Source organism: Haliotis cracherodii, unplaced genomic scaffold (assembly GCF_022045235.1).
Source record: "Haliotis cracherodii isolate W230 unplaced genomic scaffold, xgHalCrac1.p SCAF_10, whole genome shotgun sequence".
In the NCBI taxonomy this organism is placed as follows: Eukaryota; Metazoa; Mollusca; class Gastropoda; order Lepetellida; family Haliotidae; genus Haliotis; species Haliotis cracherodii.
This window is the reverse complement of record NW_027266265.1, coordinates 6195670-6211365: the sequence shown is the minus strand read 5'-3', so window position 1 is coordinate 6211365 and position 15696 is coordinate 6195670. Positions and strand designations below refer to the sequence as shown.

At 41.3% G+C, this 15696-nt stretch overlaps 1 protein-coding gene across 2 annotated transcripts in view; it reads right to left on the bottom strand.

The window, feature by feature from the left end:
• Positions 1-1746: 1746 nt before the first annotated feature.
• LOC139453999 (oxidative stress-induced growth inhibitor 2-like) overlaps positions 1747-15696 on the bottom strand; it is a 30897-nt gene continuing 16947 nt past the window's right edge. For both annotated transcript variants that reach the window (XM_071235473.1, XM_071235474.1), the window contains exons 3-5: positions 5974-6107; positions 4140-4331; positions 1747-3801 (exon numbers count right to left, since the gene is read on the bottom strand). In XM_071235473.1, the coding sequence (XP_071091574.1) occupies positions 2695-3801; positions 4140-4331; positions 5974-6107 (1433 nt within the window). In that variant the 3' untranslated portion in view covers positions 1747-2694. The remainder of the gene's footprint in view (positions 3802-4139; positions 4332-5973; positions 6108-15696) is intronic.

Genomic DNA, 15696 nt, shown 5'->3' with positions numbered 1-15696 from the left:
CCTCTGAGATTTACAGTCACCATCTGATCTTTCAGAAGACATGATACAAAAGGTGTGTGAGGATAAAGGTATCGTCCAAAATCAGTTTATCCTACCTAGACAAGAACAGTACATGTTCCTGTGTGAGGATAAAGGTATCGTCCAAAATCAGTTTATCCTACCTAGACAAGAACAGTACATGTTCCTGTGTGAGGATAAAGGTATCGTCCAAAATCAGTTAATCCTACCTAGACAAGAACAGTACATGTTCCTGTGTGAGGATAAAGGTATCGTCCAAAATCAGTTTATCCTACCTAGACAAGAACAGTACATGTTCCTGTGTGAGGATAAAGGTATCGTCCAAAATCAGTTAATCCTACCTAGACAAGAACAGTACATGTTCCTGTGTGAGGATAAAGGTATCGTCCAAAATCAGTTTATCCTACCAAGACAAGAACAGTACATGTTCCTGTATGAGGATAAAGGTATCGTCCAAAATCAGTTTATCCTACCTAAACAAGAACAGTACATGTTCCTGTGTGAGGATAAAGGTATCGTCCAAAATCAGTTAATCCTACCTAGACAAGAACAGTACATGTTCCTGTGTGAGGATAAAGGTATCGTCCAAAAACAGTTTATCCTACCTAGACAAGAACAGTACATGATCCTGTGTGAGGATAAAGGTATTGTCCAAACACAGTTTATCCTACCTAGACAAGAACAGTACATGTTCCTGTGTGAGGATAAAGGTATCGTCCAAAAACAGTTTATCCTACCTAGACAAGAACAGTACATGATCCTGTGTGAGGATAAAGGTATTGTCCAAACACAGTTTATCCTACCTAGACAAGAACAGTACATGTTCCTGTGTGAGGATAAAGGTGTCGTCCAAACACAGTTTCTCCTACCTAGACAAGAACAGTACATGTTCCTGTGTGAGGATAAAGGTATCGTCCAAACACAGTTTATCCTACCTAGACAAGAACAGTACATGTTCCTGTGTGAGGATAAAGGTATCATCCAAAAACAGTTTATCCTACCTAGACAAGAACAGTACATGTTCCTGTGTGAGGATAAAGGTATCGTCCCAAAACAGTTTATCCTGCCTAGACAAGAACAGTAAATGTTCCTGAAAAACTCTGATTCTGCTCATTGCTTTCAATCTTTACATTATTTCAAATCAAATCAGATCAATCCTTCTAAGGCTCTGTACTCAGTGACTAGCTTCGATGCAACAAATTCTATTGTAAGGTGCTAACAATTAACAATGAAGTTGCCTATAGCACCTTCTCAAAGGTAACGTCGAAACCTGATGATGACCATAATTTCAACCCACTTTTCTATTACTAATGCCCCTATGATAAGACACTTTGTTGTCTTGGCAAGGTAACAATCTTACTAATATTCACTAATATGAATCTGAAATCAGATGTTCTTTTTTATGTTTAATTTAGAACCTTCAGTTGGTGCCATTATTTTACACTGGTTACAAGGAAAGAACATTGAAACAAACCAATTCAGTTGAATAAAACTAATGCTTTAATCACTGACACACAAATAGGGATATAACTCAACATTCCCAACGTACCACATGACATTAAGTACTCAGAACATGGACCTCCTATCTGACATACTGTTATTTCAACAGATTCATCACCACAGTAGTTACTGAAACGTAACCATGGCAACTGTTTTCAACAAAGAGGTAAACGACAACAGACTGCGCCATCTGTCACCGTGCAACCAGTGAGACGTCGGAGGGGGGGGGGTGTCTATATAATCCTAAAAAAATTATTTCAACAGAAGTTGAAAATTCGCTTTCTCTTACAAATGGTAAAATCACATGTGTGAAAGACATGCTACATATCATCCATCAACAAATATTCTCTGACAATCTGAATGAACCAAATGATATTGGTGATATTCCAGAGTACAGACAGGAACATAAGAATTATATTATAAAAAAATATCGATGATGATGGTATGGCCAATGGCAGCAGTTTTTGGGGAAATATTTTCATTGAATACAAATTATTAGTTCTCTGACTCATGCCAATTTGTTTTCTGGCAGAATATCTTATTTGCATTTTTATAAATTCACATGTGACAATTAGTCATATTTTCCCTATCGAGCATATACATAAGTTAATGTATATGACATGAACTACATGTGAATGAACCAGATCATTGACTTTGTATTACTGAGCAGCAGTCATTCAGGCACCAGGGTATTCTGTGACCCATAAGCAAGTATTCAAATTATTCTGAAGCAGAGAATATAAATGATTTATAATACACCTTTTTCATTCAGCTTCATCCATCAATATATATGTTCGGGAGTAGTTGAAAATGTAAAATGTTCAGAAGACGTCGACTGACTCAGATATTCGTTCTTCAAGCCCCTTTAACCAGATTTGTAGTTGACAAACATGAAGAAATCATTGATGTTGAAAATACATCGAATAATGGATATAAATGCAATAAACTAAAAAGTCTTCATATTACCATGATTACAGCAGGAGATTCCTAAAAAGGGTGTTTCAGTAACCATTTTGAAGAAGCCCTGAATTATCCATGCCATTTTCATCACACACATTAATGAACAAACTCGAACGAGTAATCATGGACTAACATAACATATTAGAAAAAAGTGATAAAATACAACAACATTATCCAGTCTGTTCTTTCTCTAAAAATGTAACAATCATTCCTTAATTACACACTTTCTGCTTTTCGCCATTTTCTTAAGTAGTTGACAATGCCAAGAGCTCCACCGACGCCAAAACGAACAAAGTTGTCACTGACCAGAGGTCCTAGGGCAAAAAGTCCAGGTTCATAGACAGATTCGTATGTGAATGGGTTGATCTGAATCGGGTTGTGTTTACTGTCAATTTGCCAGTTCTGAACCACCCCCAAATGACGCCCACCGTTTGGCAGAAATGACAAGTCCGACCTCGACCCAATCATGACAACAACCATTGAGGTTTCGAACGAGGAAATTGTGTCGCCCTGATCGGACTGTATCAGCACTTTCTTGTCATATTTAATTTCCACAACTTTGTGCTTGGAGTATGGCCTGTACAGTTCGGTTTCTGTTTTCCCTCGCATCATGGAGTGCACGCGGTGGTACTCAGGATACATGGACGATGGCAGCTTCCTGAAGATCAGAGACGGGTCATTGGGTCCGCGGCGGAACACATGAATTACCGGAATATTGTTCTCAGTTGCCATGAGAATAGTGTCCGCTGCACTCAGACCGGCACCAATCACCAACACAGGATCACACGATCCTATCAGCTCCCCCGACTTCATGATCTTCTCAAAGTCCGGTAAGGAGTGAACCACGTGGGGCAGGGTCTCGCCCGTAATTCCAAGACGGTTTGGAATGTCGTACGTCCCGGTGGCCAGTATCACATAATGAGACACGAAGCAAAACTCCTCTCTTATTGTGTTGCCATTTTCAAAATCACCATCTTCAGCACTAAGTCGGTAGCCTCGAACCTCCCACAGGAAGCCATGATTCTTCTTGACGTTCTTACAACATGGTTCCACCTCCCCACTCTCGCTGTCGGCACAGGTTCGAACCTGGAACACCTTCTGGACTGACGTCACAGTATGATAGTCATAGAAATGGCGTTGCAGACGCTTTTCCTTCACAAACTCGGAGTAATAATCTTTCACGTCTCCGACCGTGGCTCTCCCTGAGTGATTACCCATATGTAGAGATGAACACTTGCGGTTGGCCAGCCACTCTCGGAAGGGAACTGTGGGTAATTCCATCCAGTTGTTCTGACTCACCGTTTGCATGCTGCCATCCATTCGCTGAGGGATAAAAATAAACATTTTAATGATAATGATTTGGATACAATCAGAAATATTCTTGTTTTCTAGTTTTAATTTGCAGAAAAAAACCTGAACTGTCATGTTAAGGAGTTCGTCGACAACTGGCTACTGTTACGAGATTTTACATGTACCAGTACCTTCTGGAATTATGCCGCTCAAAATAAGTTAAGAACACCCAAAATTGGAAGGCTTTGTGTTGCAATACCCACTAGACATGACAGATCAACTAAAGTCATATGACAAAATGGCTGTCCTTTAACTTGATTTTAGTTGTATGTACTGATGAAGTTTGATTATTAAACCAAGTGCAAACGTACCTGCCATGATCCCCCTGCACGAGTCTTTCCTAGTACTACATGAGGTATTTCATACTGCTCTTCGTGCTTCCAGTCCAAAACAGTGGAGTTATCTGCCCCTAGATCTGCTTCAGGATGACTCAGGGCATCGAAGAGTAAGGCCACAGGGTTGGGGGATCGGCCCTCTAGACCCTCACATAAAAACTCCAGGTCCTGCAAACAGAAAATGATGGTAACACTGAATGATCAAAAAGCACATGATTCCGTGGTATTATATTGAAACCATAAACACACAAAAAAAGGTCAGCCCACTGACAGCCTACTGTCTGCTGATTGGCTGAGAGTAAGGGTGGATCTAGCATTTATAAAAGGGAGGGATTTAAGATTTCAAAATCCAAAATCCTCTCTCAGTCAATTTTACTGCTTACTACATACCACATTTGGGGATCATAGACTTGGCTGTCATGCCCATAATAAGGGGCGTTACAAAGATGGTTGATCACAGACTGGGCTGTCGTGCCCTGGATAAGGGCTGTTACACAGATGGTTGATCATAGACTGGGCTGTCGTGCCCCGAATAATGGTTGTTACACAGATGTTTGATCATAGACTGGGCTGTCATGCCCTGGATAAGGGTTGTTACACAGATGGTTGATCATAGACTGGGCTGTCGTGCCCTGATAATGGTTGTTACACAGATGGTTGATCATAGACTGGGCTGTCGTGCCCTGGATAAGGGGTGTTACACAGATGGTTGATCATAGACTGGGCTGTCGTGCCCCGGATAAGGGATGTTACACAGATGGTTGATCATAGACTGGGCTGTCGTGCCCCGGATAAGGGCTGTTATACAGATGGTTGATCATAGACTGGGCTGTCGAGCCCCTGATAAGGGCTGTTACACAGATGGTTGATCATAGACTGGGCTGTCGAGCCCCGGATAAGGGCTGTTACACAGATGGTTGATCATAGACTTGGCTGTCGAGCCCCGGATAAGGGCTGTTACACAGATGGTTGATCATAGACTGGGCTGTCGAGCCCCGGGTTAAGGGCTGTTACACAGATGGTTGATCATAGACTGGGCTGTCGTGCCCCGGATAAGGGCTGTTACACAGATGGTTGATCATAGACTGGGCTGTCGAGCCCCCGATAAGGGCTGTTACACAGATGGTTGATTATAGACTGGGCTGTCATGCCGGATAAGGGTTGTTACACAGATGGTTGATCATAGACTTGGCTGTCGAGCCCCGGATAAGGGGTGTTACACAGATGGTTGATCATAGACAGGGCTGTCGAGCCCCCGATAAGGGGTGTTACACAGATGGTTGATCATAGACTGGGCTGTCGAGCCCCCAATAAGGGCTGTTACACAGATGGTTGATTATAGACTGGGCTGTCATGCCCGGATAAGGGTTGTTACACACATGGTTGATCATAGACTTGGCTGTCGAGCCCCGGATAAGGGGTGTTACACAGATGGTTGATCATAGACTGGGCTGTTGTGCCCCGGATAAGGGATGTTACACAGATGGTTGATCATAGACTTGGCTGTCGAGCCCAGGATAAGGGCTGTTACACAGATGGTTGATCATAGACTGGGCTGTCGTGCCCCGGATAAGGGCTGTTACACAGATGTTTGATCATAGACTTGGCTGTCGAGCCCAGGATAAGGGCTGTTACACAGATGTTTGATCACAGACTGGGCTGTCGTGCCCCGGATAAGGGATGTTACACATATAAGTTGACAACAGATGGGGCTGTGGTGTCCAAGACAAAGGGTATTAACCAGATAGGTCGACAATAGACAGGGCTGTGTGCCCAAGATAAAGGGTGTTACATAGATGGCGGACTATACCTGTTCTACGAGGGAGATGTCCTTGGTATTCTGCAGCTTCTTGGTGAGGATGTCATTTGGATGTGTTGCACCGTTGAAGTAAGGCCGGTTCCCCGAGAGCATAAAGGACAAGCTGATGGCAGACGGTCCATTCCCTGAAAGAAACAAGACATCCGTCTTGGGGTGAAACGATTCATTGACCCATATTGACATTGCAATAAGTAAGCTGCAATCCCTTGCATTCATGTACGAGTCAGTCATACCAAGCCTTTTTATTCAGAAACCACACACTAAAAATTTCAGTTTTCTTGTTAATTCAAATAAACTCATCCACATGCAGTAATCCTCTTTTTTACCCAACACATTCATTCTGACTTGCATTTTAAGTTTTCTTTCCCTCTGAGGCACATATCCCAACCTCTACTTTTGTTTCATTTGTACACAATGCCAATTTCTTAGCAGCATATGTAATATCAGCTTAAATGGGCAGAGAGAAAAAACCCAACAATGACTAAGCATGAAATGATGCAGAAACCGGAGTAAGACATGACTCGACAATTACCCAGTTGCACAACACACCAGGTACGGCCACAGCATTGCTAAGCATTGCAAGGAAACTAGAGCAATGTATATACCATGTCCACAGCATTGCAAGGAAACTAGAGCAATGTATATACCATGTACACAGCATTGCAAGGAAACTAGTGCAATGTATATACCATGTCCACAGCATTGCTAAGGAAACTAGTGCAATGTATATACCATGTACACAGCATTGCAAGGAAACTAGAGCAATGTATATACCATGTACACAGCATTGCAAGGAAACTAGAGCAATGTATATATCATGTCCACAGCATTGCAAGGAAACTAGAGCAATGTATATACCATGTCCACAGCATTGCAAGGAAACTAGAGCAATGTATATACCATGTACACAGCATTGCAAGGAAACTAGAGCAATGTATATACCATGTCCACAGCATTGCAAGGAAACTAGAGCAATGTATATACCATGTCCACAGCATTGCAAACTAGAGCAATGTATATACCATGTACACAGCATTGCAAGGAAACTAGAGCAATGTATATACCATGTACACAGCATTGCAAGGAAACTAGTGCAATGTATATACCATGTACACAGCATTGCAAACTAGTGCAATGTATAAACCATGTACACAGCATTGCAAGGAAACTAGTGCAATGTATATACCATGTACACAGCATTGCAAGGAAACTAGTGCAATGTATATACCATGTCCACAGCATTGCAAGGAAACTAGAGCAATGTATATACCATGTACACAGCATTGCAAGGAAAATAGTGCAATGTATTTACCATGTCCACAACATTGCTAAAGAAACTAGAGCAATGTATATACCATGTACACAGCATTGCAAGGAAACTAGAGCAATGTATATACCATGTACACAGCATTGCAAGGAAACTAGAGCAATGTATATACCATGTCCACAGCATTGCTATGCATTGCAAGGAAACTAGAGCAATGTATATACCATGTACACAGCATTGCTAAGCATTGCAAGGAAACTAGTACAATGTATATACCATGTCCACAGCATTGCTAAGCATTGCAAGGAAACTAGAGCAATGTATATACCATGTACACAGCATTGCAAGGAAACTAGTGCAATGTATATACCATGTACACAGCATTGCAAACTAGTGCAATGTATAAACCATGTCCACAGCATTGCAAGGAAACTAGAGCAATGTATATACCATGTACACAGCATTGCAAGGAAACTAGAGCAATGTATATACCATGTCCACAGCATTGCTAAGCATTGCAAGGAAACTAGAGCAATGTATATACCATGTCCACAGCATTGCTAAGCATTGCAAGGAAACTAGAGCAATGTATATACCATGTACACAGCATTGCAAGGAAACTAGAGCAATGTATATACCATGTCCACAGCATTGCAAGGAAACTAGAGCAATGTATATACCATGTACACAGCATTGCAAGGAAACCAGTGCAATGTATATACCATGTACACAGCATAGCAAGGAAATCAGTGCAATGTATATACCATGTACACAGCATTGCAAGGAAAATAGTGCAATGTATATACCATGTACACAGCATTGCAAGGAAACTAGAGCAATGTATATACCATGTCCACAGCATTGCAAGGAAACTAGAGCAATGTATGTACCATGTCCACAGCATTGCAAGGAAACCAGTGCAATGTATATACCATGTACACAGCATTGCAAGGAAACTAGTGCAATGTATATACCATGTACACAGCATTGCAAGGAAACCAGTGCAATGTATATACCATGTACACAGCATTGCAAGGAAACCAGTGCAATGTATAAACCATGTCCACAGCATAGCAAGGAAACCAGTGCAATGTATATACCATGTACACAGCATTGCAAGGAAACCAGTGCAATGTATATACCATGTCCACAGCATTGCAAGGAAACTAGAGCAATGTATATACCATGTACACAGCATTGCAAGGAAACTAGTGCAATGTATATACCATGTACACAGCATTGCAAACTAGTGCAATGTATAAACCATGTCCACAGCATTGCAAGGAAACTAGTACAATGTATATACCATGTACACAGCATTGCAAGGAAACTAGAGCAATGTATATACCATGTCCACAGCATTGCAAGGAAACTAGAGCAATGTATATACCATGTACACAGCATTGCAAGGAAACTAGAGCAATGTATATACCATGTCCACAGCATTGCTAAGCATTGCAAGGAAACTAGAGCAATGTATATACCATGTACACAGCATTGCTAAGCATTGCAAGGAAACTAGAGCAATGTATGTACCATGTCCACAGCATTGCAAGGAAACCAGTGCAATGTATATACCATGTACACAGCATTGCAAGGAAACTAGTGCAATGTATATACCATGTACACAGCATTGCAAGGAAACCAGTGCAATGTATATACCATGTACACAGCATTGCAAGGAAACCAGTGCAATGTATAAACCATGTCCACAGCATTGCAAGGAAACCAGTGCAATGTATATACCATGTACACAGCATTGCAAGGAAACCAGTGCAATGTATATACCATGTCCACAGCATTGCAAGGAAACTAGAGCAATGTATATACCATGTACACAGCATTGCTAAGCATTGCAAGGAAACTAGAGCAATGTATGTACCATGTCCACAGCATTGCAAGGAAACCAGTGCAATGTATATACCATGTACACAGCATTGCAAGGAAACTAGTGCAATGTATATACCATGTACACAGCATTGCAAGGAAACCAGTGCAATGTATATACCATGTACACAGCATTGCAAGGAAACCAGTGCAATGTATATACCATGTCCACAGCATTGCAAGGAAACTAGAGCAATGTATATACCATGTACACAGCATTGCAAGGAAACTAGTGCAATGTATATACCATGTACACAGCATTGCAAACTAGTGCAATGTATAAACCATGTCCACAGCATTGCAAGGAAACTAGTACAATGTATATACCATGTACACAGCATTGCAAGGAAACTAGAGCAATGTATATACCATGTCCACAGCATTGCAAGGAAACTAGAGCAATGTATATACCATGTACACAGCATTGCAAGGAAACTAGAGCAATGTATATACCATGTCCACAGCATTGCTAAGCATTGCAAGGAAACTAGAGCAATGTATATACCATGTACACAGCATTGCTAAGCATTGCAAGGAAACTAGAGCAATGTATATACCATGTACACAGCATTGCAAGGAAACTAGAGCAATGTATATACCATGTCCACAGCATTGCAAGGAAACTAGAGCAATGTATATACCATGTACACAGCATTGCAAGGAAACCAGTGCAATGTATATACCATGTACACAGCATAGCAAGGAAATCAGTGCAATGTATATACCATGTACACAGCATTGCAAGGAAACTAGTGCAATGTATATACCATGTACACAGCATTGCAAGGAAACTAGAGCAATGTATATACCATGTACACAGCATTGCAAGGAAACTAGAGCAATGTATGTACCATGTCCACAGCATTGCAAGGAAACCAGTGCAATGTATATACCATGTACACAGCATTGCAAGGAAACTAGTGCAATGTATATACCATGTACACAGCATTGCAAGGAAACTAGTGCAATGTATATACCATGTACACAGCATTGCAAGGAAACCAGTGCAATGTATAAACCATGTCCACAGCATAGCAAGTAAACCAGTGCAATGTATATACCATGTACACAGCATTGCAAGGAAACCAGTGCAATGTATATACCATGTCCACAGCATTGCAAGGAAACTAGAGCAATGTATATACCATGTACACAGCATTGCAAGGAAACTAGTGCAATGTATATACCATGTACACAGCATTGCAAACTAGTGCAATGTATAAACCATGTCCACAGCATTGCAAGGAAACTAGAGCAATGTATATACCATGTACACAGCATTGCAAGGAAACTAGAGCAATGTATATACCATGTACACAGCATTGCAAGGAAACTAGAGCAATGTATATACCATGTACACAGCATTGCAAGGAAACTAGTACAATGTATATACCATGTCCACAGCATTGCAAACTAGAGCAATGTATATACCATGTACACAGCATTGCAAGGAAACTAGAGCAATGTATATACCATGTACACAGCATTGCAAGGAAACTAGAGCAATGTATATACCATGTACACAGCATTGCAAGGAAACTAGTGCAATGTATATACCATGTACACAGCATTGCAAACTAGTGCAATGTATATACCATGTACACAGCATTGCAAGGAAACTAGTACAATGTATATACCATGTACACAGCATTGCAAGGAAACTAGTGCAATGTATATACCATGTCCACAGCATTGCAAGGAAACTAGAGCAATGTATATACCATGTACACAGCATTGCAAGGAAACTAGTACAATGTATATACCATGTCCACAGCATTGCAAACTAGAGCAATGTATATACCATGTACACAGCATTGCAAGGAAACTAGAGCAATGTATATACCATGTCCACAGCATTGCAAACTAGAGCAATGTATATACCATGTACACAGCATTGCAAGGAAACTAGGGTAATAATTATAATGCAAGGCACCAATTTTTTATATCAGTCTTGACAAGTATCTCTTAGATAATCAAGCAAACTGTCCTTCATAATGTAACGTTAGTAGTTTCTGAGAAAGGTTGTCCCCTTTGCAGACAGCCTGCACTAAATTGACAGCATGGAGCAAGGACCATAACTATGTCAAGAAATAATTTACGGCACCAATTATCAAACTTAGTCTTGACAAGTATCTAAGATACACATGCTTCCATTGCTTTAACTTCAGCACTTTCTGAGAAAACTTGTCCCCATTGCACACACTATGCACAAAGTTGAAAAGCACAGAACAAGGGCCGTAACTTTGTAAAACATGAAGTTCACACACACACACACACCTCTGCCCCACAGGATAAAAATAACACTGACTTCCATATAAATGAAAGACCGCCTTATCTATTCCTATCTCATATGACTTAGCATATTTTTGTATAGCATTTTTCAACTACCCAGGCTGAATGAACAAGCAGCATTCTTGATGACTCAGTACAAACACACTTAAATGTACGTCCAACCCTATAGATCCTCTGTGGTTTCTATCATAACAAAGGCCTATTTGATATGGTAGTTATTCCAGCTGGCAGACCACACGTGTTGACTGTGGACACGTGCTACCAAACATACACTACAGCTGTAAAACATGGGTTCCACTGGGTGGGTTTTATCAATGCTTATGTCTTTTTATAAGTCAGGACCAGCTGACTGGTTAAGCGAAGCATTTCTTCTTATCTTATCAAATCCAGACATCATACTTGCCTTGTCATATTTCAGAACACTGCAAACAAACACATAATTATCATATGCCGTTTACTGGCCCCAGCATGTAATTCTCTTTTCAGCTATTTCAATGGGTTGTTTTTTTACATGGACAAAGAAAGTTGGTACATTTAAATTTCTTCATTCTAACACTGCTGAGTCAGAATGACTTGCAGCGGCAGGATTACTCAGCATTCCACAGCCAACTTGAAAGGTCGTTAAACACACATCTGTGTCAATCACACATCACCCATACCCTTGTCATGTAATTAAACACATGTCTGTGTCAATCACACATCCCCAGTGCTTCCACACTGGTGATGGACGTCTCAAACTTTACTTCTCTAATATTGAAGTCTTTACACCATGGCAAGGTAACACTTTCTTCTATCATATTTATGGTTGGTTAGTGAAAAGAAAAGATAAAAAGATATTTAAAAAAAGAAGAGAAGAGATTTGCTGATCTCAAAGTTTTTTATTTGGCAGGTTTTTGTCAGTCCATTTAGGTTGGTAAATATTAATGCAAAATGTAGTATGTTTACAGGCATTTATCAACAATTCAAAACTGAGTTTCCTTGGAACCAGAGAACCAAGGACCCTGAGAACCAGAGAACCATGGCACCAGAGACCCAGGGAACTAAAGAACCAGAGAACCTAGGAACCAGAGACCCAGGGAACTAAAGAACCAGAGAAGCAGGGGACCAAGGAACCAGAGAACCTAGGAACCAGGGAACTAAAGAACCAGAGAACCAGGGGACCAAGGAACCAGAGACCCAGGGGACCAGAGAACCTAGGAACCAGAGACCCAGGGAGCCAAAGAACCAGAGACCCAAGGGACAAAGGAACCAGAGAACCTAGGAACCAGGGAACTAAAGAACCAGAGAACCAGGGGACCAAGGAACAAGAGAACCTAGGAACCAGGGAACTAGAGACCCAGGAAGTAAAAAACCAGAGAGCCAGAGAACCTAGGAACCAGAGACCTAGGGAGTCAGAGAACCTAGGAACCAGAGACCCAGGGAGCCAAAGAACCATGGGGACCAAGGAACCAGAGACCCAGGGAGCCAAAGAACTAGAGAACCAAGGAACAAGAGAACCTAGGAAACAGAGACCCAGGGAACAAGGGAAATCAGAACCAAGAGATACTTCAAAGTTTGTGTGTGTGTGAGTGTGTGTACACTAGTCAGGAGCAATGCCCATTTATAGTGCTCGCCCAATGAGATACCATGCTGCAGTTTAACATGAATACCCCACTCAGACACAGTATACTGACTCCGAGCCGACTTAATGCTGATCGCCAGACAGGGTAACAACAAGTACTGTCTTTCAAACCCTGGACCTCCCGCTCTCCGGGCAGACTCTCTTCCTGCACATCGGAAGAATGTTGAGTGAGTCATAGTTCCAGACGAACGGAGTGCTGCTGATATATATATAGCTGATACAAACTGCTGAATAATCTGTCCATCAACCAACCAGTCTATCAGCAGTGGCAACTGAAAACTATGTTTAAACTGCACATTTTATAAAGTTAACATGAGGAGCATTCACTAGACTGTGGAAGTGGGAATATGCTTTCTCAGTTGCCATAGGAACCCTAATTACAGCGTAATTTTCCAATCTATTACCACAACACATGGTAGAAGTTTGTGTTCCTTTACTACAGACAAGTCCCACATCTCCTAGCCCTGATGAAGATACAGGTTACAATTAATCTTCAGCAACTCATGTTTGTCGTATGAGAAAATGAACAGGATTGGTTGATCAGGCTCGCTGACTTGGTTGACATCGTCATCACAATCCATCGATGGTCATGATGTCAATCACTGGATTGTCTGGTCTAGACTATTTTTTACAGACAGTAATACAGCCGGAATATTGCTGAGTAAGACATCAAACAAACAAACAAACAAACAAACAAACAGTTCCTACACTGCCAACAGGTAACACTTTTGCAGCATTGGCTCTTACATAAAACCAATCAAAACTGAAACTGTTGCAATGATCTGCCTGGTTCCAACAAGACGACAATGAATACACAAGGGAACAGATCTAAAATAGTTGTACTGAAGCTGACATGTTCCCCAAGAGAGGAAACACTAAACCCAATGTAACATACTGTTCATTCAGTGAAATCAGTCATCCAGGCTTAAAGGAGATAAACAGTAACTTAACACTGGTAGCTCCCGCCCCACTTGTGAAGCGGCATGTCAGGGGGTACTTTCTGTGTCACATGGCAAACAGTGATCTGTTTATTGCATCATAAAGCTCAGTGTACGTAGCAGCTATCTGCCTTTAATATTATCTCTGGTGTCAGCAGGCCATGTTATACAGGCTATATTACCCCTCAGGTGTCATCGGTTATACTATCCATGATATTATCATGTTAGGTGTTGGCTGGTTACACTAGGTGTTACAGGCTATACTATCCAAGGCCATATTATCCCATGCCAGGCGTTACAGGCTATACTATCCTAGGCCTTATTATTCTATGCCAGGTGGTCCAGGCTATACTATCCTGGGCCTTATTATCCCCTGCCAGGTGGTCTAGGCTATACTATCCCAGGCCTTATTATCCCATGCAAGGTGGTCCAGACTATACTATCCAAGGCCATATTATACCACGCAAGGTGGTCCAGGTTATAATATCCAAGGCCATATTATCCCATGCCAGGTGGTCCAGGCTATACTAGCCCAGGCCATATTATACCATGCCAGAAGGTCCAGGCTATACTATCCTAGGCCATATTATCCCATGGCAGGTGTTACCGGCTATACTATCCCAGGCCATATTATCCCATGCCAGGTGGTCTAGGCTATACTATTGCAGGCCATAATATCCAATGCCAGGTTCAGCAGGCAAAGGGTTAAATCGACCTACTGAAGTTGAAATGTCATTAGTCTGATTTATTGGCAATACACTTCACCTATCACGTGTCCCTTATCTGGTTCAGGTGTTTAAGAACATCATTTTCTTGACCCATGATCCAGTAAATCCACAAAACTGTACATTAGGAAGATTAAACTGACAACCCTAAACCTTTGTCAACCTAAGCCTCTGTAGGGAGCCTGGATACACGATATTTGCATTAATTTGAACAGTGTGCAATGTTAAAAATGTCCATTGATAGGCAACTAAATCTGACATAAATCCAAAGTCAACATATAACTGTCATAAAATGTCAGAGTGAGTGAGTGAGTGAGTTGGGTTTAACGCCGTTTTTAACAGTATTCCAGTTATATCACGGCGTGTCAGCTTAATGTGGGAGGAAAGTCCCAAGTGATGCAGGTCTCAGACGTTTACCACTTCGGTGAAACCCATGAGCACGGGTATGGTGCTGACAAACCTAGAAACATAATCAGGGCGAACCGGGATTCGAACCAACAATCATAGGTTTCTGGCGTGCCTAAGGGACGCATCTCTGCACAGCGAATCGCGGCGCCTTAGACGACTGGGCCACCCGTGCTCCCTAAAATGTCAGAAAGCACCTCTGGCATCTTACTAATATTTCATTGGTTAAGAATCCACCTTCTCACATTATTTACAAATGTAAAATAAAACTAACATAAATTCTCTTTTTTTCTTTTCCACCTTGTCTGTTCAGTGAGAAACTTTAAAGCGAAAAGAGCAACCAAACCTTATACTTGTTATTTTAACAAATGTAACAAAAATAATATTTTTTCATAAAAATCTATTTCCGAAAATGATTGAAAAATAGATTGTCCTCAGGTTGGACCCAATAAAATATCTTTCCCTGAGCACTGGGCATGTGAGATGTCTTGAAAAATAAACGTTGTGAGTCCCAAAATGGCCACCTCCTTTCAACATGTTGAAATGTATTATTCAGTACATTGTGTTTTGAAGCACCGA